Below are 26,921 nucleotides of genomic sequence, written 5' to 3'. Positions count from 1 at the left end.
AGTGTGTTTTTTTGTAGATGTAATCTTACCATATTACAGCACCTAATCTCCTCTGTCCTAAAGGCTTAACAATTGACTATCACAAATGTACTGCACTCAACATTACAATGCCACCTTCAGCTTCATCAATATGTTAAGCTTTATTGCTATTTGAATATTGTACCTTCATTCTTCTATGTACTCAATTTGTCAAGCTTTGTTAGATTTTAAAAAATAAAACAAATTTAACGAGGAAAGTAATACTTTTTAAAGTAACCAGCCTTTATAGAATTTATTAAAAAAAAGTTTTATTATATATTTATTTTTTTATAATATATTTATGTACAAGACCAAAACTCTTTATACATGTTAAAATATCAAATTACAGAGCTAATAACAATACTGTCCAAAATATTTTTTTCCTCTATGAACATTAAAAGTACACATAAAAAAAAAACACAAAAAGGAGTTCTCCTTTTCTAGTGCTTCCAAAGCACAGCGAGTGCAAGGCCACCTGAAGAGTCTCCGTCCTGCCCACAGGATGAAAGAAGTCGGGGACCTGGGGAGTCTCAGGTGCACTTTCTTAAAGTCTGTAGACAAAACAGAAGAGAGTCTGAGGTAGTTTGTTTAGTGACTCATAGGGGGAATACAGTCACAGGGCTGTCTAATGTCTCAATACAAAACGGCAGCCTATTCTGGAAACGGGACAAGCTACCTCATGTACTCAAAGATGCACCAAGAAAAGACCACCAATAAGACCATAGGCGGGCAATTGCTGGTTCTCCAGTTATTGAACTACAAAAGACCAAGTATACTCAACCTGAGCAGCCCTTTCATTACGAAGGACTCAGTTTTTCATGGGCTGCACATACTAGACCTTTAAAAGCTTAGCAGCTGGAGAACCATCATGTGGCTGCTTTTGACCAGGGTGGTAGCCTGTGCTTGAGCATTGTTTTGCCTCTTGCTCCATCAAGTGCTGTCTACGACATTAAAAAATAACTGACAAATGAGTATGATCATCACCTGTTGGAGGGTCACCAAGGGTTATCTTCAGCCTACTCAGCAGGCGGCACCCTCCACACAGAACAAGCCTCATAGATCATACCAAGTCCTGAAGCCCAGATCAGCTTCTTAAACCTTGTTACTCTGTCCTCTGTCTCCGGCCATAAAGTGCCCTGAGATGCAAGGTGTTGGAGGAGGTCACCATGTCCTCTTACTTTCTTCTGTGACAGCAAACCCATCCCTGGTCCGCATTTTCGTATGCAAATACTGCTATCTGCTGTTGACGTGGTTTACCATGTTTAGTAGACCATTTGACTCCAGTTCAGAAAGATATCGTTCCAAGTTTTGTATTAACACTCTCTTTTTAAATCTGAAGAGAAAGAACATAGTTATTTTTATAATTTTTCACATTTAACTTCCAAGGTGACCACTTCAACACAAAAAGTAGAAAGTGTAACACACACTCGCTATTTTATTGTCAAGTATTTCACCTAAGCCTTGGATGTTCAACAGATGTAATTAGTTTTGCATTTGTGGTAGCAGCTAAATCATCCTTTTGCTTCTTGCATCTGTCAGGGATTCAGCTGTCTAGGTCTCTGCACCCAAGTTCCCAATACAGGACACAAGACTCACTCGCATTCAAGCACATTTGCCTACAGGTCACTGTCACCCCATTCCTGCCCAGGCCATTTTCAACTTTCAGTGCTGCCGCACTTTGAATGACAATTGCACGGACATGCAACGATGTACCCAAACAAAAAGTTTAATCTTAATTTTTTTTGAGACCGAGCTTTCTTTTGGTGGCATTTAATCACCACTGGGTTTTTAATTTTTTGCTAAACAAACGAAAAAGTTTGTGTTGTAAAAATTTGTAAAGAAGCAATTTTTCTCCTTCACTGGTGTGCGCTGATGAGGCTGCAATGACGGCCACTGAAAGGCAGCACTGATAATCAGTGCCCTGATTGTTAGTGTAGTTGTCCCCGCTGAGGAATGTCGTCTATTGACTCTCCTCACGTGCGATCAAGGTGAGGAGACGAATGCCGATAACCAGCATTTCCAGTTTACTTTGATCAGCTGTGATTGGACACAGCTGATCACATGGTAAAGTGCATACGTCACATGCTCTTAACTGTGATTGGTGATGCACTGTGTCCGAGTGACAACGCACCACCAATCACCTGACAGCTAATGTTAAAAAAAAACGGAAAAAAAAAACACACAAAACTTTGCCGGCAATAATAAATTGTGAAAAAAACAAAAACAAAAAACAGTATGGGATTGACAGGAACTCCCACACCAAAGAAAAAAAAATGGCATGGGGTCCCCCCAAATCAAAATGGCATGGGGTCCCCCCAAATCCATGCCAGACCCTTATCCGAGCATGCAGCCTTGCAGGCCAGGAAAGGAGGCGGACGAGCAAGCCCCCCCCCCAAACCTTACCTGGCCACATACCCTCAACGTGGGTCTGCCCCCCCCCCCCCCCAAAAGCACTTTGTTCCCATGTTGATTGGGAGAAGGGCCTCTTTCCTACTACCAAGGCCGGTGGTTGTGGAGGAACTGCAGGCAGATTATTTTTATATATATATATATATATATATATACACACATACATACAACTGCTTGTTCTATGTATAGGGGCTCTTAATAAATGGTGAAGAATACAATGAATAGATCATATAAATAAGTAAACTTTTGACTCTGTTGAAAATGGAAAAAACATTTGAAAGACCTTTTCTTACCTTGCTGCTTCCTTGATTGTGAACTCAATAAAGTTCTTTTGTACTTCAAATGATCCTTGAACATCTTCAAGGAGAGTGAAGATCTTTTCATAATCTGAAATGATAAAAAAGTTGATTTACCTTGCTAGTAATTCAGAATATATAAAGACAACAACAAATACTGCACTGAATGGTTACAAAAATGCTAACAGCAATAAAAAGGCTTCAGTCACATTATGAATAAGCCATTTGTTTACAATCATACATCCTTATTGACCATTAACCTTAAGATGACCATACACTGTACAATCTGATGGTAGATCTAAAGCAGGGGTCTTCAAACTATGGCCCTCCAGTTGTTCAGGAACTACAATTCCCATCATGCCTGGTCATGTCTGTGAATGTCAGATTTTTACAATGCCTCATGGGAAGTGTAGTTCCACCACAGCTGGAGGGCCGTAGTTTGAAGATCCCTGATCTAAAGGATAATGTGCAATCAACCATGTAGTATAAAGGGCTGTACACACGGGGGCTGACTATCGGGTGGCATCAGCTGGTTTAATGTGTGACAAGTCTGATAGAAGCTATCAAAAAGACCCCTCAAACTAGACACTTTCAAAAAGCACATGACCTGTAGAATAAAATTAAAAAAAAGTGCTACAGATTTTTTGGGCCCCGTAATAATTAGGCAAATGTTCATTATATCCCTATTTTAAGTAAAAAAAATCACTAAAATCATTAATATTGCACATAAACACAACAAAAATTACAAAATTCCTGCTAAATTAGTACTAACACCTTTTTCACATATGGCATACTAAAGTGTACACCCATGGAGGGCCATGTTTACCCACACAGGGATATACATTTGTTCCATGCACCACCGTACAGGCAGTCCCATTTATGTCAATTGGGATGCAACGACTGCACAGGCATAGCTGCCTATGGGTTGTAATCCGCCGATCTGAGTTATAGAATTGCTTTGCAGAGTCTGCTGAACAATTCTGATATAAGCTTATGGTCATTGAAGCTTATAGGAGAGGGAGAAAATAGGTCCGTATGCCATACTGACCTGACCACCTGCAGGTCCTTTTGTATAGCTTATGGACCTGGCAGTGAAAAAGTTAAAATCTGTCAAAAACTTTACATTTTTTAACTCTTCCCCGCTCTATAGATGATTTAAAAAAATAAAATAAATAAATAAATAAATAAAAAAGACAGCCTTTTTCCACTAAACAAAAGGCATATTTGGAAGCAGTGCATATACAGTACTTCGATTTGGAGACAAAATAAAAAAGGATTTAGTTCACACATACAGTATATATTCGAAGTTTGTTCAAATAAGCCAATACAAAAATAAAACAAATTGTTATAAAATTCATAACCACTTTGTCCTAACATGTAGTCAGAAAGCATTGGGCTTGTTCACACCACACCAACAGGTTTAAAAACAATGGGCTTGATTCACAAGGAGTTACGCCAGCGTATCAGTAGATACGCCGACGTAACTCGGAATCTAAGCCCGTCGTAAGTTTAAGTGTATGCTCAAACTGAGATACACTTAAACCTAGCTAAGATACGACGGCCTGCGCCGTCGTATCTTAGGGTGCAATTTTTCCGCTGGCCGCTAGGTGACGCTTCCGTTGATTTCGGCGTAGAATATGTAAATGGCTAGATACGCCCATTCACGAACGTACGCTTGCCCGTCGCAGTAAAGATACGCTGTTTCCGTAAGAGGTACCCCCGGCGTAAAGATAAAGCTGCCCCCTAGGTGGCCTAGCCAATGTTAAGTATGGCCATCGTTCCCGCATCGAAATTTGAAAATTTTACGTTGTTTGGGTAAGTCGTCCATGAATGGGGCTGGACGAAATTTACTTTCAGGTCGAAACCAATACGTCCTTTACGCTATGCCGCCGTAAGTTAGGAAGCAAGTGCTTTGTGAATACAGCACTTGCCTCTCTGACTTAAAGCGGGGGTTCACCCTATGAACGGAATTATTATTTTTTTTTTTCTACTACCATAAAATCAGGCATTGTAGCGCGAGCTACAGTATGCCTGTCCCGATTTTTTTACCCCCGTACTCACCTTGTACTCGTACATCGAAGATACCGGGGAATGGGCGTGCCTATGGAGACGGAGGATGATTGACGGCCGGCTCTGGCGCGTCACGCTTCTCCGGAAATAGCCGAAATAGGCTTGGCTCTTCACGGCGCCTGCGCATAGCCTGTGCGCAGGCGCCGTGAAGAGCCGAGACCTACTCCGGCTGTCTTCGGGGAGAGTGACGTGCCAGGGCCGGCCGTCAATCATCCTCCCTCTCCATAGGCACGCCCATTCCCCGCGGGAGCCGAAATCTACAATGTACGATTACAAGGTGAGTCCGGGGTTAAAAAAATCGGGACAGGCATACTGTAGCTCACGCTACAATGCCTGTCTCGATGGTAAAATCATGTGGGTGAGGGTGAACTACCGCTTTAAGGCGGAGTAGCGTAAATACGCTACGCTGCCGTAAAAAAGGTGCCGATCTACGTGAATCCAGCCCAATGTGTACCAGGAGCCTAGTGACAAACCCAGGATACTGAGAGAGCTCCAGTGTGTATCTGATCGTACTAAGCGCTGACTTTGCTGACTAAATGTGAGTTATTTGGCATTAATCAGAACACAGTCAATAATCTACAAACATATTGCGCTATGATTTATCCGTTTCTGGTTCCTTTATGAGAGTTACGGTTCACGAAGCAATACTGAAATAGGAACATTACGAAAAGTACCTGAAAACCTCCACTTGTCTGGTTGTGAAATAGGAGTGCACAGCAACAGCAGGGGCTCTGCTGCAATGACTGCTTATTAATCAGGCTAAGTTCATTTGCACCTTATGGACATTTATATATAATTTTCTTTTATTTTACTTATCACATAGTTTTTACATTGTGAATATTTTGTGTGATCACTGGATTTTATCACTGTTATTCATTTTCAATATTAGCATCTTGATCTATTTTTATAATTAGTAGGTTGATTTTAGCGCAACTATATATATTCATTTACCACAACAATACACCCCAGGGAACAACGTTTACATTGTTTGGTCTTGCCCAGCACTCAGACCCTTTTTTGGAGGTTCGGAGAATAGCCAAAAAGTTTAGAGACTCTAATGACCCAGTCTTTTTTCCGTTTAATACGCCCAGATGTTGCATGGTGGAGCACTGGAAACCAAGCCACTCGCCCCTCCATTGTGAACAGGCAGAATCAACATCGGACTAATGGAAGACCTCTCTTTGCTTTACCCCTACTCCTCTCATTGCCCTCCCATATCTGTAGTACTTAATTTTCCACACATCTTTTTATTTCCCTACCTCTCGGTCTTCTATAAAAAAGCTTGAACTGTCTTTGTAATAAGAAACCACCCTAATCATGAGGGCGTGTACTCTCTAATCCAGTGTTTTTCAAAAAAAATTCCAGTCAAGGCTAACATTTTTAAATGTTTTACATATCAAAGCAGCATCTACACACATAGGACACCCAACATTACAGATGATTTATTCTTCCAAAATAAATACATCTTTGCACACTGGTACTAGTAATCCAGTGTTTCTCTTCTCCCTCACTCAGCTAATGTGACCCCAGTGCTGATGAAGAGGGGCAGGGGTGGAGCAAACAAGGATGTCGTGCAGACGCCCAATGTCCTCCTGATCAACCAACTACATCATTGGTTGTTAGGAGGCCAACGGCTGCCATTCACTGTGCTCAAGGTTGTAAAGAACAATGGAAGCCTGCAGTCTTGATCCACCCACTGGCTTATACACCATTTTTAAGCAAATTCTGGGAAATTTGTAAGCATTTTGCCAAGGCATCCCTGAAGAACCCAGAAGGCACCCTGGTTGAAAAAGGCTGCTCTAATGTTTGAACCCCTTTTCCATAAATAAATGTACAAAAAATGTTTGGATAGAGCAAGGGACAATTATAACCCGTTAAGGTTAGAGTTTATTTTCTTTTGCCATCGGTGTCTGTTTGCGGAGATTTCGCTTCACTTCTGAATCCATGGTCACAACAGGAAGTGAGGGAATTCATGGTTGTCACCAGAACTAGTCCCAATTGGGAGATTTACCCTCTATTGCTGTTCTGGGAACAACCCAAAATTTGGGATTTTCTTTTACTTTCGGTGATAATGGTAAACCTCCTAAACAGGGGCACAGGCGGCAATAAAAAGCTGACTTAATCTAAAACTTGAGAAAAAATGTTTTGCCTTTAGTTTTACTTTAAAGTAGGACTGTAGGCAAAAACTAAAAATCAATATGTATTGTAGTATTACAAGTAAAGTATGTGCCAAGATTAAACAAAATAGATGGAGGGAATTGTGGCATTAACAAATGTCAGGGAAAAATGCTTCCACAATATATGTTCCTGTTGGACCAAATTCACCTGTTCAGAGTACAGCGCTGTAATGGGATGCCAGGAGAAGTTCCTCACTCAGACAGCTCACAGCCGTACAACATCCCCATAAGCTCAAGGAGACCTATTTGATCTGACTTGGTCTGGCGCCCCACTGGACACACACACACAAACACACACCCCTCCACCTCCCCATTATCCTGATCTCTTCCCTGTTCTACCCTCTCCTAACACACCTCTTTCTGACTTTTTACCCCCATTCTTTACCTTGTATCTCTCACCACTAATACAGACTTGTCTACCGATGGGATTTTTTTTTAGGAATGCTGAACTATCATAAAAGACACCACAGTTTATAATTTTGGTTTCCACCTGTCACATATTTTTATGGGCTTAAGCCACACAGGTTTTAATTTAGGACATTTCCTGTCCATATACAAGCTGGGAAGCATATACATATTGTTTATGACTATTCAGGTGTTGGATGATACCCATCGTGGCGGACTTAATATCCTGTATAATGTGGTGACTATGGTACACATGTATTTTCTTTCTTTTGAAACAAATATATAAAAAAAAGTTAAGTATGTTTCTTTTCCACGGAGTCGAAATTTAATTTATTTTAAAATTCCTGGGAAACATTTATCAAGCAAATTATTGGCACAGTTGTATGCAAATCAGGGTAGTGATTTTCAGCCCCATGTGGCTGTGGTAGTCGGAGCCATGTGTCATTCCATCACAGTGCTACGGAGAAGCAGATGAAGGGATTTATGATCCAAGTTGTAATACATCGGTCACACAATCGGATGCAAATCAGGCTGCCTCGAAGTCTCAGACATCTTTACAGTATTTGCAATCTGTGCGTCTGAATTCCTGGAAAGCCAACTAGGTTTGCAAAGTCTGCAACAGATTACTGAAGAAGTAGTACTAAATAGATGCACAATTAAGTCGTCAGGGTCAGGTTTCATTTGGTCACAGTGAGACTTTATAGCAGCCAAAATAGGAATTTATCATTCAAGCTGTAACTTTGTAATAAATCTGTGGAATATTCTGTCTTACTACTCCTGTTTAGCACTGCCTTGCTGGTCACAATATTGATAAATATCCAATTTTTTGCAGGTAAAAAAAAAAAAGTGCATTTATTATGATTTCTTTTTAGGCTGTAAAGCATTGCACACGTGATCAGCGCTGCACGGTATTGCATAAAGTGAACTCCACTGTGCATTGCCAGCACACCACAATGCATAGATAAGAACTATAAGAACATTGTGGTGTGCTGCTTTGAGAAAACTGCAGGTAAAAAGGTCTACTGCGGTGCATTGGCAGCCCTTTCAAAACAATGTACTATTTTACAACAATGCCTTTTAACATCCAGAATTATGTATACCAATATGTAAACTCTTACTCTAGTTATCTATATATCATGTTCCCTGACTAAGGGCCATGTCAGATGTGCGATTTATTTGCAGCATTATTTTAAGTGATTTTCCACTATGGAAATTATTTATTTTCTGTTGCTCAGCGGTTGATTTTGAGCAGCAGCCTCACATCATGTCAGTGACTAGCTTGTCTGCAGCAATCATTCTGCTTTTACTTCTATGGCTTAGACACCAATCACTATTTCAGAGCACACAAACCTGATGAAGTCAAATAGTTTAAACTTTAGGAGTAACAAATCACCAGAACTCCAACTATTAAATTGCTAGTTGTTGGTAAAAGTGCTTAATCTCTACCACAAAAATGCTAGTCTGTTATGACTTCTTAAGCTGGCCATACATGGATTGAAATTCTGTTCTGGTCTCTGCTGAACTGGGAAATATCTTGATCCAAGTATGGCGCACCTTGGTTGTACACATGTCGATCTATTGATTGACATATACAACCAGCCTGTCGGATTTATCCCAAGTGGTTAGTGCTGCTGGCTATATCCAAACACCACTAATCGTGTTCTGCCAGCAGGGAGGGCTCTCCGCCGACAGAACACAATAGCATTGCTGGAGGGAATCTCAGCCACATAAAGTGTGCATTGTTTTCAGTCACACAGACCAGTTTGGTGGACTTGCACTAAAAGAGGATTAGTAAGCACAGTTACTTTGCAGCACTACTAAGTAGGAAGCAAAGTCTGCATACAAATTGCACAAATAATAGCTGCCCTTATGTACATAATTAAAACTGCAAAACTATATACAAACACTATACAAAAACACTATACAAAAACACCGATAAGATTAGATCATTTTTTACTTACTTCTTCCCGGCTTCCGAACTTCTTTCATGACCCTGATCTTAATATCTGCATTTGACCCGTTCATTGTACTTTGTGCTTCCTTCAGGGAATTTGGCACAAATATTGCAGAAATGCATTCCCGAGTCACTGGAGAATCCTCTAGAGGTGTGTAGTCATCCAGGGGTGCCTTTATAAGTGCGTTATTAACAGGCTTGTGGTCTAAATTATCCTCGTCCAAGCAATTTAGTTCATCAGTAACAGAATCAAAGTTGTTCAAATCATCATCACCTAGCGCAGCTGGGGCAATAAGTGGAGACAGTCTGTCTATTTGTTTTTCTATCACCTGACCATTGCTGGTCTTCTCTTCATTACTTTCTGAAGTTACTGTATTATTGGCATCTGGAAAACACAACATTTTGTAAACAGAAGGCTTTAAGTGAAACATATCACAGGCTTGATATAAAATTAAAGATCTTTAAACATAATTTAATATTGCCCAATGTTAAATATAGGACCGTTTATTTTTCCATAGCTACCAATACTATAAAAATAAAACATAATATATACCCCAATTTTTTTGTATATTATGAAAGATGAGGCTACGCCGAGTAAAGATACCAAACACGTGTCATGCTTTAAAATTGCACAAGCTCGTAAAATGGTGCCAAAAGTCTGGTACTTAAAAATCTCCATAGTAGCTTTAAAAATTTCTACAGGTTACCAGAGTTACAGAGGAGGTCTAGTACTAGAATTATTGCTCTCGCTTAGATATCTGTGGTGCGAACACAGTTTACATATGTGGGTGACGTATGCATTCACTACTGCCCACGAGCACACGAGACGCTTAAAACGTTTCCATTACATTTTTACATTGACCATTTAAAACATTGTTTATCACTTTTATTGCTATGGCAAGGAATGTAAACACCCCCTGCTAAAATGCAGCATGACGGATCCTCTTTATGGAGAGATCTGGGGGTCTGAAAAGACCCCAAATCTCTCCTCTGCCTCCAGGGACATAGATATGGAGGGTGGCCATCTTGCCATCGCCTCTGTTTATGGCAGGCCACCGGCGCTGGATGGTTTCCAGGCTCGATCGTAATGTAAGTACAGGAACCACTGTGAAGCGGCGAAGGTGGGGGGGGGGGGGTAAATTACTTATCTGAAAGTTTAGCATCTGAGGGAAAAGAAAATACCAGGGTTATGGCATCTAGCTGCAACCATAACCCCAGTATTAAACGTCAAACTTATTTTCCCAGTTAGGCAGTCGGCAAGCGGTTAAATAACTTTTTAAATCTGTGAAGCTCTAACTTAAAGTGGTAGTAAACTCTTTACTACCACTTTTACCTACAGGTAAGCCTATAATAAGGCTTACCTGTAGGTATAAAGAATATCTCCTAAACCTGTACGGTTTAGGAGATATTCCCCTCGCAATGTGCCGCTGATTGCAGCGGCGCATGCGCAGCGGGGATCCTTGGCTAAAGGGCCAGCAGCCTCCGGACCTTGCCGGAATGAAGTCTCCCGCGTGAATGCGCAGGAGTGACGACATCGCCGCTCCAGCCAATCACAGCGCTGGAGCGGCGATACCCGGAAGACACGCCGAGGCAAGATAACATCTCGCTCGGGGTGGACCAGGTAAGTTCTCTACACCTCGTTCCAAGGTAAGTATTTCATAATGAGCTAGTATGCGGTGCATACTAGCTCATTATGCCTTTTGCCTTGCAGGTGGAAAAAAAAAAAAAAAATTATTGCGGGTATACAACCGCTTTAAGAAAAAAATCATATAAGTCTGGAGTAGGAGAAGCCAGCTTATGTTTTCATGTATCAAATGCAAAATAAAGTAGTAAAAAGAAATTAAATTAAGTGGGAGGTGCATATTTAGACTGACATGCTTTCTGGTCCTAGCACTTTACAACAAAGCTGTACCTTACTTTTACGCATCAACTAAACACTGATACTCATGTGGAAAACAAATTCATGCTGCAGCTGGGAGAAAGAAAGGGATAAGATTTCTTATTCGAGTCCCAGGAAACTATGACTTTTCATTACCATGCATTTTTTTTATATTTAATCGTTTATTTTAGTGATAGATTACTGCAAGCTGATCTGCTGAATTTAACATGAATGATAGTTGGATATATATATGCAATACATTTTGACTTTAGAAGGTAATTCACAAAACGATTTTGGCTTGATAAAATAGTGCTAGTTTCAGGATGCTGCCTGAGGTGATAAAAAAATAAATAAAAAATACTTCCCAATATTATACCTATAAAAAAACACAAAAATGAATGAGGTAAGCAGTTAAAACTCCATGTGCAATATTAAAAAATAATTTTAAATAACTTATTATTGTGAAATTAAACATGTTAAGGAGAAAACGATCAAGAGATAAAAATCACTAAACCATCCTAAGGAGGGGAGCCATATTGGATTTACATTTCCAATAACTACTAAAAACTAAAATATCAACTTTGAGTGGAGGTGGCCTTCATAAACCTTCACCATTCTCCAAGTTTGAATAATGCTAAAATTGCTCCATAATCATGAAAAACATATGCAGAAAGATAATAAAAACCACAGCAAATAATGGAGGCTTACCTTTGTGTATAGGAATAGGCTTAATTAGGTTGTGTGGAGTTTGGCTACCTGGTGGTGTAGGGGGGCCCTTCCCTCCTACGTGATTGGTTATAATAGGGGGAGTCTGAGGTCTTCTAGGAGAAGTGGAGACATGCTTCTTCTTCTCTTTAAAGAGGCCGGAGTGTTGCATCCCCAGGCCGTTTAACTTTATTTTTGAGGTCCAGCAACAAACTCATCAGCTTCATCAATCATCATACCCTAGAGTGGAAAAAATAGACATGTTGTCAATAATAGAACCTACTGCTGTAAAACCAATCAAGCTTGTTTGGGTCAATATGGGACAAGTTCTATAATTCTCTGAGGAACGTCCAGTGAAATGTGTTGGCTCATTTGTGGAGCTGGGCCTTCCTCCATCCATGGATTTGCACAGACCCTTTGACTGGCCAAACTTGATTTCAGCAGCTATACTTCACACCACCAAGCACATCTGAATGTGTGGAAGACCTAATAGTGCTTATATTTGCACATGCTATCACTGGAGTGGAATGGCAAGATAGAACTCAATGTACAAATTTTGCTTTATGCCTGCGGATGCGACAGGATGGCCACATCTCTTTTGTGAACCCTATACCTGCATTTAACCTACATACAGGGGTGGATTTACTAAAGGCAAATAAACTGTACACTTTTGCAAGTGCAGTTGCAATAATTTTCCCCAGTGCTTAGTAAATGTGTTAAGCTGCACTTTGTAAAGAATATCCAAGTCAGCTGCACTGGGGGGTCACCGACATGCTAGAACGATCCCAAATCTGCAGGAGGAGGAACATTTCCAATACTGAATTACAGCAGAGTACAGTGTGTATAATATATAATTATGGGCATGTGTCTACAGTTCAGTAATGATTACATAAAGCAAGTAAGGGCAATATGTTTATATCTGCTTGTGGTGGGAGGGGAGAGAACAGATCTGCATTACAGTTATAAGAGGCTGTAACCTATCATACTGTGTGTTACTGAGTAGTATGGCTGGCTGCAGAATGCAGGTGCGATTTATGTTGAAGTGGGTGAGTTCATACAGTTGCAAGAAAAAGTATGTGAACCCTTTTGGAATGATATGGATTTCTGCACAAATTGGTCATAAAATGTGATCTGATCTTCATCTAAGTCACAAAAATAGACAATCACAGTCTGCTTAACCCCTTCCATACAGGGCATTTTCACCCCCTTCCTGCCCAGACCAATTTTTAGTTTTCAGCGCTGTTGCACTTTGAATGACAATTGTGTGGTCATGCAACACTGTACCCAAACTAAATCTTTATGTTTTTTTTCCCCCCACAAATAGAGCTTTCGTTTGGTGGTATTTGATCATCTCTGCGGTTTTTATTTTTTGTGCTATAAACAAAAGTAGAGCGACAATTTTTTTTTAAAAACACAATATTTTTTACTTTTTTATTTAATAAATATCACAATTTAAAAAAAAAATATATGTTTTTTCCTCAGTTTAGGCCAATACGTATTCTTCTACATATTTTTGGTAAAAAAAAAATCGCAATAATCGTAAATTGATTGGTTTGCGCAAAAGTTATAGCGTCTACAAAATAGGTGATAGATTTATGGCATTTTTATTTTATTACTTTTTTTACTAGTATTGGCGGCGATTTGCGATTTTTTACTGTGACCGTGACATTGCGGCGAACACATCGGACACTTTTGACACGTTTTTGGGACCATTCACATTTATACAGCGATTAATGCTATAAATATGCATTGATTACTGTGTAAATGTGACTGGCAGGGAAGGGGTTAACCACTAGGGGGCGCTGAAGGGGCTAATATGTTCCCTAAGGTGTGTTCTAACTGTAGGGGGAGGGGACTCTCAAGGGGAGGAGACCGATGCGTGTTCCTCTGTACTGGGAACACACATTGGTCTCCCCCCGCTGACAGGAGGTGGATCTGTGTGTTTACACACACAGATCCACACTCCTGCCGCGATTCGCGGCAATCACGGCCGCCGGGCACCCGCCGCCGCGCGCCCTAGTTTGCCGGGAACACAGGACGTCATATGACGTCCACCCGGATCGGAGAGGGGTTCCTGCCGCCGTCATTTCCCTATGACGCGGTATGGAAGCGGTTAAACTAATAACAAAGAATTAAATGTTACCATGTTTTTATTGAACACACCATGTAAACATTCACAGTGCAGGTGGAAAAAGTATGTGAACCCATGGATTTAATAATTTGTTGAACCTCCTTTGGCAGCAATAACTTCAACCAAACGTTTCCTATAGTTGCAGATCAGACGTGCACAACGGTCAGGAGTAATTCTTGACCATTCCTCTTTACAGAACTGTTTCAGTTCAGCAATATTCTTGGGATGTCTGGTGGGAATCACTTTCTTGAGGTCATGCCACAGCATCTCAATCGGGTTGAGGTCAGGACTCAGACTGGGCCACTCTAGAAGGCATATTTTCTTCTGTTTAAGCCACTCTGTTGATTTACTTCTATGCTTTGGGTCGTTGTCCTGTTGCAACACCCATCTTCTGTTGAGCTTCAGCTGGTGGACAGATGGCCTTAAGTTCTCCTGCAAAATGTCTTGATAAACTTGGGAATTCATTTTTCCTTCGATGATAGCAATCCGTCCAGGCCCCAATGCAGCAAAGCAGCCCCAAACCATGATGCCCCCACTACCATACTTCACAGTTGGGATGAGGTTTTGATGTTGGTGTGCTGTGCCTCTTTTTCTCCACACATAGTGTTGTGTGTTTCTTCCAAACAACTCAACTTTGGTTCCATCTGTCCACAAAATATTTTGCCAGTACTGCTGTGGAACATCCAGGTGCTCTTGTGCAAACTGTAAACATGCAGCAATGTTTTTTTTGGACAGCAGTGGCTTCCTCTGTGGTATCCTCCCATGAGATCCATTCTTGTTTAGTGTTTTACATATCGTAGATTCAGCTAACAGGGATGTTAGCATATGCCAGAGACTTTTGTAAGTCTTTAGCTGACACTCTAGGATTCTTCTTCACCTCATTGAGCAGTCTGCGCTGTGCTCTTGCAGTCATCTTTACAGGACGGCCACTCCTAGGGAGAGTAGCAGCAGTACTGAACTTTCTCCATTTATAGACAATTTGTCTTACCGTGGACTGATGAACAGCAAGGCTTTTGGAGATACTTTTATAACCCTTTCCAGCTTTATGCAAGTCAACAATTCTTAATCATAGGTCTTCTGTAAGATCTTTTGTGCGAGGCATCATTCACATCAGGCAATGCTTCTTGTGAAAAGCAAACCCAGAACTGGTGTCATTAGTCTAGGGCGTGCATCACTAAATGGCGGTCCGCGTCCGGCCGAAGTGCTGCTCTTCACGGACCGCGGCAATCGCGCCATTTAGTCGCCGCTTTTGTCCCCAGCCTCCTCCGCTATCATTAGCAGAGTAGAGGAGCGGGAGGCGGGACAATTGTGGACTGGGGGCGAGACCAGAGAGGTAGCTGCCTGTCACGTTAATCAGGATATGATTGGCTGCTAGGAGGCGGTCCTAGCAGCCAATCACCAGTTCACTGAAAATTCAACCCAGCAGCTCCCGCGCCCCTCCCAGTGCTGCTGTGCCTTCGGTTCACGATTGTCCCGCCTCCTGCTCTCCGTTCTGTGAAAGGTAGGAGTGGAGAGGGATGGGAGGAAAATATATGGAAATGTGATGGATGGGGTGTGCAGTGCTGTGTGTGGGGGGGCAGTGCTGTGTGTGTGGGGGGGCAAGTGCTGTGTGTGGGGGGGGGCAAGTGCTGTGTGTGGGGGGGGCAGTGCTGTGTGTGGGGGGGCAGTGCTGTGTGTGGGGGGGCACTGCTGTGTGTGTGTGGGGGGCAGTGCTGTGTGTGGGGCAGTGCTGTGTGTGGGGCAGTTCTGTGTGTGGGGGGGGGGGGTGATAGGGCAATACTGTGTGTGGGGGGGGTGTGATAGGGCAATACTGTGTGTGGGGGGGGGTATGTGATGGGGGTCATGTAAAGATGGCAATACTGTGTGGGGGATATGTGAAGGGGGCAATACTGTGTGGGGGGATATGTGAAGGGGGCAATACTGTGTGGGGGTCATGTAAAGGGGGCAATACTGTGTGGGGGGATATGTGAAGGGGGCATTACTGTGTGGGGTGATATGTGAAGGGGGGCAATACTGTGTGGGGGATATGTGAAGGGGGGCAATACTGTGTGGGGGATATGTGAAGGGGGGCAATACTGTGTGGGGGGATATGTGAAGGGGGGCATTACTGTGTGGGGGGATATGTGAAGGGGGGGCATTACTGTGTGGGGTGAAGGGGGGCATACTGTGTGGGGTGATATCTGAAGGGGGGCAGGGCTGTGGTGGGGAAGACGTGAAGGGGACAAGCAGCTGCGCACAAAATGAGGTGCTGCACAGAAAACGTGTAGGGGTACCATTGACTCTTAAATGCACTGAAATGCAAGGTGCAATTTCCCGCACATGTAAATTGCATGGTACAAACGCATCATGCAATTTCCATGCGGCTGCATTTTTAAAAAGATGCCAGGACCTTTTCCCAGCAGAAAACTCGAATTGTGTGTCGCGCCTGCACCCCTGGGCTGTGATGTAAAGAATCAGAGTAATTGCACAAAACTGCGATTCGAACTTCGGCTGGAAGAAAATTTTACTAATCGTACCTCCGTGAATTTTAATTCAATACCCCTGGTCTAGGGGTTCACATACTTTTTTCACCTGCACTGTGAATGTTTACATGGTATGTTCAATAAAAACATGGTAACATTTAATTCTTTGTGTGTTATTAGTTTAAGCAGACTGTGATTGTCTATCTTTGTGACTTAGATGAAGATCAGATCACATTTTATGACCAATTTGTGCAGAAATCCATATCATTCCAATTCATGGGAAATGTAGTTTAATTATGGTTTAGATCAGGGGTAGGCAACATTTTGAGCACAGTGTGCTGAAAAATGTTTTCAAAAATTGAGCATGCCGATTTTATAACAAAAATAAATACATTTCACACTCATTTACAAAAACATTTTTTTTATAAAGTAAATGCTTTAAAACTACTTCCTGCTGCCCCAATTCCTGCAGTGCTTATATCAGCCTCAATTCATGCACCTTCAAACCTCAGATCACTGTCCCCCTGCACATCTGTCCCACCACTGTACCCCCCTGCACATCTGCCACACCACTGTAACCCCCTGTACATCTGCTGTACCCCCATGTTCTTCTGTTTCACTGCTGAGCCACCTTCTCGTCTATCCTAACACTGAACCTATCTGCCCCACTACTGCAACCCCCTTTCTCATCTGCCATCCCACTGTACCTCCTGCACATTTGTCCCACCTCTGTTCCCCCTGCTCTTCTGCCCCACCACTGTAACCCCCTGCTTATGTGTCCCACCGATGTACCTCTTCTGCTCTGCACATCTGCCCCACCTTTGTACTCCACTGCTCCTCTGCCCCACCGCTGTAACCCCCTGCTCATCCCACCAATGTACCTCCTTTCTCCTCTGGCCCGCCACTGTACTCCCCTGCACATCTGCCTCACCTCTGTACCCCCTTGTCATCTGTCCCACCAATGCACCTCCTTTCACATCTGCCCCACCGCTGTATCCCCATGCTTTTCTGTCCCACCGCTGAACACCTTTCTCATCTGCTCCAACACTAAACCCCCATGCTCATCTTTCCCACCACCACCACTGTAAACCCATTCTCATCTGGCCCAACACTGAACCCCCCCCTGCTTTTCTCTCCCACCGATGGACCCCCTTCTGATTCCTCCCACCACTTTACCCCTGCTCTTCTGTCGCACGGCTGAACCCTCCCACTCTTAATTCTCAACACTGAACCCCCTACTCTTCTGTCCCACCGCCGAACCCCCTCATCTGTCCCACCACTGTACCTTCTGCACATCTGCCTCACCCCTGTAACCCCCTGCACATCTGCCTCACCCCTGTAACCCCCTGCACATCTGCCCCACCCCTGTAACCCCCTGCACATCTGCCCCACCCCTGTAACCCCCTGCACATCTGCCCCACCCCTGTAACCCCCTGCACATCTGCCCCACCCTTGTAACCCCCTTTCTCATCTGCCCCACCAATGTACTGCCAGTATATCTGTGTCACCTCTGTACCCCCCTGCTCTTCTGCCCCACCACTGTAACCCCCTTTCTCATCTGTCCCACCAATACACCTTCTTTCACATCTGCCCCACTGCTCTACCCCTCTGCTTTTCTGTCCCACCACTGAACCCCCTTCTTATCTGCCCCAACACTGAACCCCCCGCTCATCTGTCCTACCACTGTACTCCCCTGCACTTCTATGCCACTGCTGAACCCCCTTCTCATCTCTTCCATCCCTGTACCCCCCTGCACATCTGCTCCACCACTGTACCCTCCTGCTATTCTGTCCCAACTCAAAACCCCCCTGCTCATCTGCTCCACCGCTGTACCCTCTTCTCAACTATAATATGCAGAGATGAGACACATCTACCTGTCCTGGCACACTCATCCTGCTGATCCACCGCTTGCATCCAGCCCACGTGCTTGTTTGTGATGTCACATACAAGCACCTGGAACGGATGCGCAATGATGAGCTCGGGTCAGGGTCATTTTTTTGAAAGCGGTGGGCCTGTGTGCAAGATCATGAGTTGGGCCCCCGCAACTGGGAAAAAGTGCGTCGCTCTACAGCAAAAGTTGCATGTGATTTTCATTGCTCCGAATACTGGCTGTGGCTTAAAAGGACACAGTGTGCAGGGGTTTAGTAGTAAGTGACTCAAAGATTCAGGAATCATTTAATCAAAGTTCCCAGAAGCTCAATAGTAATTCCACAAACTGTCACCCGATTGGGGTTTTCTCAATCACAGATGGTGGGTGGGGCTAGCAGGACTGCGATTGTCTTTAGCAGTGGCCAATCACAAAAGCGGACGATCGCTTAGAGAAGAGAACCAAACAAAGTTTTACCATTTTTTACAATGTGCGTTGGCACAGCTACTCTCACTCAGTGCAGGTGCGGCATGGTGAATTCTGAAATTCAAATGCATTAGTGTCTCAGTGTCTCACTGACACTTCCGTGCACTGCCCTGCTGATAGGGGAGGAAGTAGAGTCCTGGCAAGAGAGGCTTTGCGTGCCGCTTGTAGCACCCGTGTCGGGGGTTGCCTACCCCTGGTCTAGAGAGAGGAGGATACAATGCAATCACTGTTCTCCTTGGCGGAATACATGCTGCATTTTTTAAATCAGAGCTGAATCAGAGCTGACTTCCTGAAATTTCAATCAGACATTTCTCTTAAAGCACTAAACTGTGAAATTTCTTACCGTTTATGTGGAGTGTGTGCTAATGGGGGACTGCATAAACCAATCTTTATTGGTATTTAAAATAAATCATCTGTCTGTGCTTCACTGCAAGTTCTGCTAATATTCCACAAATTAAGAAAACTTCTTGTCTGTATTTGTGACATATTACAGGATACCCTTTTAACCCTTGTGCACCAACTCGTTATTTTGTTATTGCATAGTCATACCTTCTTATCTTGCTTAAATGGATTTCCAAAGGTGTGCAGTCTCTTTGGCTGGTCTGGATCAATTTCTCGGAGAGGGGAAGGCATTAGCTTCAAGTATTCTTGGTAATTGCCCATCTGTGCCACAGGGACACTATGCAGACAATCTGAAGCATAAAATCACAAGATATATTGCTAACATAGTATAAACAACTACATAACCTTTTACTTAATGGCTAATTTTAATAAGAGATAAACAAATTGAAAAATTAAATAACCTATACATACACTTCCAATATTAAAATAGACTTGAAGAAAAAAAAAAAAAAAGAGAAAAAGAAAGAAAAGAAAAGAAAAAAAAAAAGTGTGCAAATGGTAGTCATATTTCCACAAGTTATTGACAAAGTTCTACAAAGTATTCTAAATGTATCAAATGTCATTTGAACCCGCAGAGCCCCCCCCCCCTTACATCTGAACTTGCAGAGCCCCCCCCCCCCTACATCTGAACCTGCAGAGCCCCCCACCCCCCTTACATCTGAACCCACAGCGTTCCCCCTTTACATCTGAACCCACAGCGTTCCCCCTTTACATCTGAACCCACAGCGTTCCCCCTTTACATCTGAACCCACAGCGTTCCCTCTTTACATCTGAACCCACAGCGTTCCACCTTCACATCTGAACCCACAGCGTTCCCCCTTTACATCTGAACCCACATCGTTCCTCCTTCACATCTTAACTCACTCTGCTGTAAAAGAGAACTCTGGGGACCCCTTGCATCACAGTCTGCAGAACCACCCCCTTGCATCACAGTCCGCAGAACCCCCCCCCTAGCATCACAGAACCCCCCCCTTAACATCACCGTCCACAGAACCCCCCCCCCCTTACATCACCGTCCGCAGAACCCCCCCCCCTTACATCACCGTCCTCAGAACCCCCCCCCCCCTTACATCACCGTCCACGGAATCCCCCCTTACATCACCGTCCACGGAATCCCCCCTTGCATCACAGTCTAGTAATAGAATAGACCTGAAATAAGACTGTACCTTCATCTTGCCCCACAATCAGTTTGTGTGTTTTCAGTAAATTGGTCCTCATCCTTGTCAACTGATCTAGGAGGTTTGTGCGTGGAATGTCATAGGCATTTCTGTATGTCTGTGGCTTCAGATCCTAAACAAAAGCCAGGTGTTAAACAGGTAGTTCAAAATTTAACAATATATAAAAATGGAATGTGGGGCTTGTTCAGGTGCTTAGTGCAAAGCGCTTCCCGGAGACAGATCAACATTCAGCAAGCATCCCAAGCAGCTAATGAACTTCAGTGAAAAGTACTAAAGGTGGCATCCTTGTGCACTGCAACATCTGTCCTGTACTTACTCAAGGACAGCTACACTCATCCACAGAGAAGAGAAGCTGGCAATCAGGATAGCCCACCTGTAAAATGCAGCTCACTATCTGTGTAAATGAGCCCCAACAGACCATTCCAAAAAGGTGAAAGAAAACATTGCAATGAAACATTATCCACTGTGCTTTAAGAACAGGGAGAACCAGGAATGCCTTACTTTAAATATAGAGCGCTGTTCCTGATTTCAAGATAATGGGGGAAATATTTCACAATAATGCACACTTAAATTGAAACTATACCTTATTTAAAAGTCTAATTTGGAAACCAGGAAATTCCTTCAAACTCTCTGAAAGTCGGATGGAGGCATCTCCGGAGGTCCCCTGTAGAGGCTGTTTGAAATCTCTATTGTGAATGAAAAATGTTCTTGTGGGGTTACTTTTTAATTTAATCCCCGTCTCCTGTGGGGCCTTCTTTCCAACAGATGCTATTATCCTTTCAGATTCCATTTTCGTCTGCAACATGTAAAGTGTGGAGAAACAATTTAAAGACCTTTTTGTACCAAGCAGACGTGCTTGTAAGTAAATCATTTAAAGCTTCAGAAGGGCTTATACTGAGGGACAGATATGGAAGGCCTCACAGCTACACAACACATTTGGCATCTCATCATAAGCAATATTATGGATTATGCATTTGTTACCTGTTGACTAAGCTTTTTCAAATAAGAAATAACACTATAACTAAGACCACAGTCCAAGTTGTCCGATATTAGGTTTGGAGCGCCCATCATCCGCAGTGCTTTTTTTAATGGCTAATGAGAAATGAAAACAAAAAGTAAAGAAACATTTGATTGGTAAAAGGCATTCTACGAAAAAAAAAAAAAAAAAAGATAAAAATCTTTACATTTACTACTATTATCACAAACGGATACTGAAAATGTGAGACATTGTAGCAAAACACTGCAAAATGAGTGAAACCATCACCATTTCTCCTTGCTCTTCCACGAGGTTCAGGTACCATCTATTTAGGCATTTTTTCTGGCCCTCGTGGATGGTTCCGGTTGTGTAGCTCCTTAACCCCTGCAGGGGTCCTCAGCAGAGCTTCTTCTTAGCACATTCTTAACCATGACCAACACCTTAGACACTGGTGAAAAAAACTGGAGGTAAACTCCATATGGGAGGGGTTATATAGAGGGGAACTTCTCTTGTAATTAGGATGTGCCATTGTCCAATCACAATTACCAGGGCTCTGTGTCCGTGATGTATGAAAAATAAATCTCAATATTATATATATTATATTCTTTAGGGGCCAGATCCACAAAAACGGGCGTATATTTATGCGGGCGTAGCGCATCTCATATGCGCTACCCTGCCGTAAATAAGAGTGGCTCCTAGGGTATCCACAAATAACTTGATCCCATATGCGGGCCGGCGTAACGTAAATCTGCCGACGTAAGCCTGCGTAATTCAAAGTAGGCTTGGAGTGGGCGTGTTGTATGGTAATCTGGTATGACCCCACGTAATTGACGCTTTTTACGAACGGCGCATGCGCCGTCTGTGGACGTTTTCCAGTGCGCATGCACGAAATCACGTCGCAAATAGTCAATGCTTTCGACGCAAAGCCCTATTCGTGAACGATTTACGCAAACTACGGAAAATTTGGCGCTGTGCCGACGTCCATACTTAACATTGGCTACGCCTCATAGAGGCCTTACGTAAACAACGTAATAAAATGCGCCGGGCGGACAGACGTTTGAGAATCGGCGTATCTAGCTAATTTGCATACTCTACGCGGGAATCAACGGAAGCGCCACCTAGCGGCCAGCGTAAATATGCACCTAAGATCCGACGGCGTACTAAGACGTACGTCAGTCGGATCTAGCCCACTTTCAGTCGTATCTTGTTTTGTGGATACAAAACAAAGATACGACAGCGCATCGTAGAACTTACGCGGCGTATCAATAGATACGCCGCCGTAAGTTCTTTGTGGATCTGGCCCCAGATGTTTCAGTGGCACCTCATGAGAAAATAACGTCAGAAAGGTCTCCCTTTTTGGAACATACACTGGAAATTTTTAAAATTCTACATGGAGAGAAAGAAATACTAATTTTAATCTTCTATCTTTTGCTTATGTAGCGCCCCCTTACTTTCAGTAAGAGCACTACGCTAAAGTTAGTGGGGGAATGGGAGAGTTATTTTGCTCCCATTCATAATTTGTTAAATTTTGGGCTGTTGTCATTCCTGGACTGTCCTGTAGGTCAGTCTGCGCTCCAGGGATGCGATCCCACCCCTGGGCGGCAGTTGGCGCTAGAGGGGTTCTGGCAGAGCCACTTTTCCCCAGCAGCCAATTAGAGGAGTTTTCCCTCGCGAAGCATGCTGGTGGAGAGTATATCTGTGGCAGACGCCATTTTTCTTGGTTCTTCGTGGGTTCCTGGTTCCAGGTGCGGCACCCACCTTTAGGGTATGCGCACATCGCGGGCCCCACCACTATGGCCTACCTGGCCTGGGGTCACGCGCTACGCGGAGTTCTGGACTCTGGGTCCTCTTGGCCTGGAGTGACTGATGCTGTCAAGGGGCCCCAGTGACTTACTGGGTCCCCCTTCTACTAAGGAGATCCCAGGCTGTATGCCGTTCGGTGGGGGGGTCGGCTTGAGGAGAACCCGGAGGCAGGTTATCCAAAAGAGCTTGAACGAACCATCGGGGATCTGGTGACCGGGATATAGACAGGTACACTTTAACTGTCACCCGGTGACCCTAGCTTAATCTACTGGTAGGATTCGCTCAATCCATTTAGCTCATTCAAGTACTTGACCTGTGGCAGAGGTCCCTAGAGCCGGGTCTGTGGCAGAGGCCTGTTCCTCCCAGCAACCTAAAGTGACACTTCGGCTGCCAGGCTCGTGGCAGGAGTCTGGGCGCACTTCACCCACTCTGGCTAGAGTGGCGACGAACTATCTACTACTACTGAGAGCAGGATTGCTATTTCTCATATGCAGGCCTGATACTGCAAAGTTTTCTTGCTTCATCAACCTTTTCTTTTTACCTCATGTTGATGTTGGTCATGTTGGAAAACCCTTATTTGATGACTGGACATTCGCTTACTCATCTACTGAACAACTTCACCCCTTCACCCCTAGACCAGTGTTTTTCAACCCCAGTCCTCAAGGCACTCCAACATGTCATGTTTTCAGGATTTCCTTTAGATGAAACGACTGTGGTGATTACTAAGCCTTGAGGACTGGAGTTGAAAAACACTGCTCTAGACAACAGTAAGAGGCAACTTAATACGCCGATCCAAAAACAACCAGCGGCTCCTGCGGGGGTAGTGCTACACTTACTTTATGCTTCTGTTCATAGCAGTAACATATTGTAGGTCATATTTCGAAGAAAAAAGAAAGGAACTTAAAACAATTATCGAATACAAATATACAATACGTATGCATGTGTAACTCATAGAAATTAATATATTTTTTTCTGTTTTACATAAAAACGATCATTTACATGTGCTAACGTGTCTACCTTTAAATCAAACAGAATACAGGAACGTTGTACGTATATATCTGCCCCTACATCTTCAAAACAGATTCATGAAGGAAATTTATGTGGAGAAATCTTACAAAGTTTTACCCACAAAATTCTCATTTTACATTTTAAGATTCCCCCCCCCCCCCCCTGGAGCAAATTGGATCATGTTGTACTGGAGCAACTGTGGGTAAATGATAGTCTAAATGTAGGTTTTGAATAAAACATTTTTTTCTATTGGTTGAACTAGATAGGACTTGTGTCTTTTTTCAACCTGACTTACTATGTAATATACGGGGCTACACTCAAACTCTTATTTTACATACCAGGCCCCCTATTCAAAATAACTTCCCTTACAGAATATCACTTTAAAGTATTACATCAACTGTAATCTTGAACCGTATCAGGAGTTTTAAAAGGCTACAATATTTATCATTTTTTTTTAGGGCAATTTCACAACAGATGCAGTTCCGTGCGCTTTTTTTCTGCACTAAAAATGCATGCACAGTGTTTTCCATGTATTCCAATGGCATTAGTTCACACCACTCCGGTGCAGAAACTGACCAGAAACTGACTGCATGGTGTGAACTAGAGCCATTGGAATACATGGAAAACAGGACAAAAAGCGCACAGAACTGCATCTTACACAGAAAAATCTAACAATGCTACTTTTTATCTACTCTGGTGAATGTAAATGTGTAGTTATAAGTAGCCCAAATACCATCTAAGCACACAAGTGTTTTTTCTTTCTTTCATTTCTGCAATAATGGCCAAAAAGCAGCTACAGCTTACCATTAAGAAATAGGGTGGCATTGTTTTCAAGTAGTTATCAAAGGCCTGTCGCCACTTCAGTGTTGGTTTTAGTTTGTGCAACTTGAATAAATCATCTGAAACAATTTTTTTTAATATAGGAAATACATTAGAACATGCAGTAACTGACACACAATACATTACAAAGAAAGTTAATAGATAGGAACTACACCAGAAAGGGACTTATTCCCAATTCATTATACCAGTGAAGATCATGTCACAGAATTGTGGACCACAACCAGATAACCTACTCTGATGGCTGGGTCCAAGACCCCTTTCACACGGAGGAGCTTAAAAACTGCCCCATAAAATGGTGGGGCACTGTTGCTGAGCTTTTCTGGCGCTTTTGAGGCGTAAACAGTGCATTTTTTTAATTTAAGGTCACGTGACTCAAAGGAACCATTCTGCGGTGCCTTTGAAGTGCTTTTCATGCACCTCTCAATCGCTTCATTTCAATGGAAAGGGGCGGTTTTGAGGCGCTTTAAGCACTCCAAAAATGCTTCTTGCAGGACTTTTTCACCATCAGCGCACTGCCCCATTGTGAAAACATCCATTTATATTAAAGGGAAATCGTTTTCAGGAGCTTTTTAGGCATTTTTTTTTGTTGAGCAAAATTGCCTCAGTGTGAAAGGGGTCTAACAAACAGGTTGGTTTCCTCTAGAGCAGCGGTTCTCAACCTGGGGGTCGGGACCCCCTCAGGGGGTCGAATGACGATTTGCCAGGGGTCACTGAATCCTGGGCTGTTCCTGAAGCCATCCACGGCATGGCTGGTGGGCAAAGACTAGATGTCTGCTGACTGGTGAGGAATGTGAAGTGGGAGGGGCTAGAGGAGACCCCATCTCCTGATTTCAGCATAGGTGTCACTGCTACGAGACACCACAAAGCCGGAGAGAGAGTGAGTAACACTACCTGTGATTATAGTTGCCTTTAAAAGTCCCCACTACAGTTCTCACACCATCAGATGACCTTGATCAAGAGCAGCCAAGTTGGCTGATCAGAACTCCCCCCAGCATTGCCACTCATCCCAACTCCCCACTCCCCCACCAAGGAGTAAGAACAGGAAAAAAAGAGAGAATACACGGAAAGGAGAGGAAAACAGGGGAGGAACAAAGAAAAATGGCTAGAGAGGGATGGAGAAAAAAAAGAAATTCGGATAGAGAGATAAAAGGGAAAGAAAGGAGAACAAAGAGTGTGGTACGCCCTAAAATGTACAATAAGAAGTTTAAATACTGTACGAGTGGAAGGGACTTGGGGAGCGCTAAATGTCCATTGGTTAGGGGTGCAAATTAATTGTCTTGCCTTAGGTGCCGACAACCCAAGCTACGTAAATAATTTTACTGTTGGGGTCCATACAACTTGTGAAATTTTATCAAGGGGTCACGCCACTAGAAAGGTTGAGAACCACTGCTCCAGAGATCATGATGGTAGAGCTGTGTTGGCTGCTTCCTGCTGCCAGGTCACTACTCCAGGTACGACTAGCCAAGGCAAGGTGCGTGAGAGGCTTTGGCACACTGATCACTGGAATAATGAGCAGTGCATTAGTACCGCACACAAGCAACAAGTACAGCCCAACATACAGAGGTTTCAGGGGAGCTGGAGACTAAATGACAAATAGGACTTCCAGGAACGGGTTACGGCTAAGCTTTCAGGATTTTCAGGGAGAGGTTAGCAGAGTGCACCGCGGAACTTTAAAGGCCGAGGTACTGCTCAGTCTGCATGATTTTTAGGAAAACGTGAGTGCATTGCAGGACTCCCAGAGGCAAGGAGCCACAATGTACAGGGTTCAGCAACACATGGGCAAACCTTACTCAGGCCATGGTGGCTGATCTAAGCAAAGCTTAAATAGAGTCACTGCTTGCCAGATTGGGTGGAG

The 26,921-nt window shown here is 43.3% G+C and overlaps 1 protein-coding gene across 1 annotated transcript in view; it reads right to left on the bottom strand.

Annotated features, from left to right (window-relative positions):
- Positions 1-267: 267 nt before the first annotated feature.
- Positions 268-26,921, bottom strand: part of LOC120913635 (integrator complex subunit 6-like) — a 146,498-nt gene continuing 119,844 nt past the window's right edge. Inside the window, 10 exon segments of the mRNA XM_040323736.1 lie at positions 268-1,351; positions 2,721-2,814; positions 9,337-9,714; positions 11,917-12,031; positions 12,034-12,153; positions 19,409-19,551; positions 20,428-20,551; positions 21,023-21,235; positions 21,421-21,531; positions 25,031-25,125. Coding sequence (XP_040179670.1) covers positions 1,252-1,351; positions 2,721-2,814; positions 9,337-9,714; positions 11,917-12,031; positions 12,034-12,153; positions 19,409-19,551; positions 20,428-20,551; positions 21,023-21,235; positions 21,421-21,531; positions 25,031-25,125 — 1,493 coding nt within the window. The 3' untranslated portion in view covers positions 268-1,251.

Source organism: Rana temporaria, chromosome 9, assembly GCF_905171775.1.
Source record: "Rana temporaria chromosome 9, aRanTem1.1, whole genome shotgun sequence".
Taxonomy (NCBI): Eukaryota; Metazoa; Chordata; class Amphibia; order Anura; family Ranidae; genus Rana; species Rana temporaria.
This window is presented reverse-complemented; position numbering and strand designations above follow the sequence as displayed.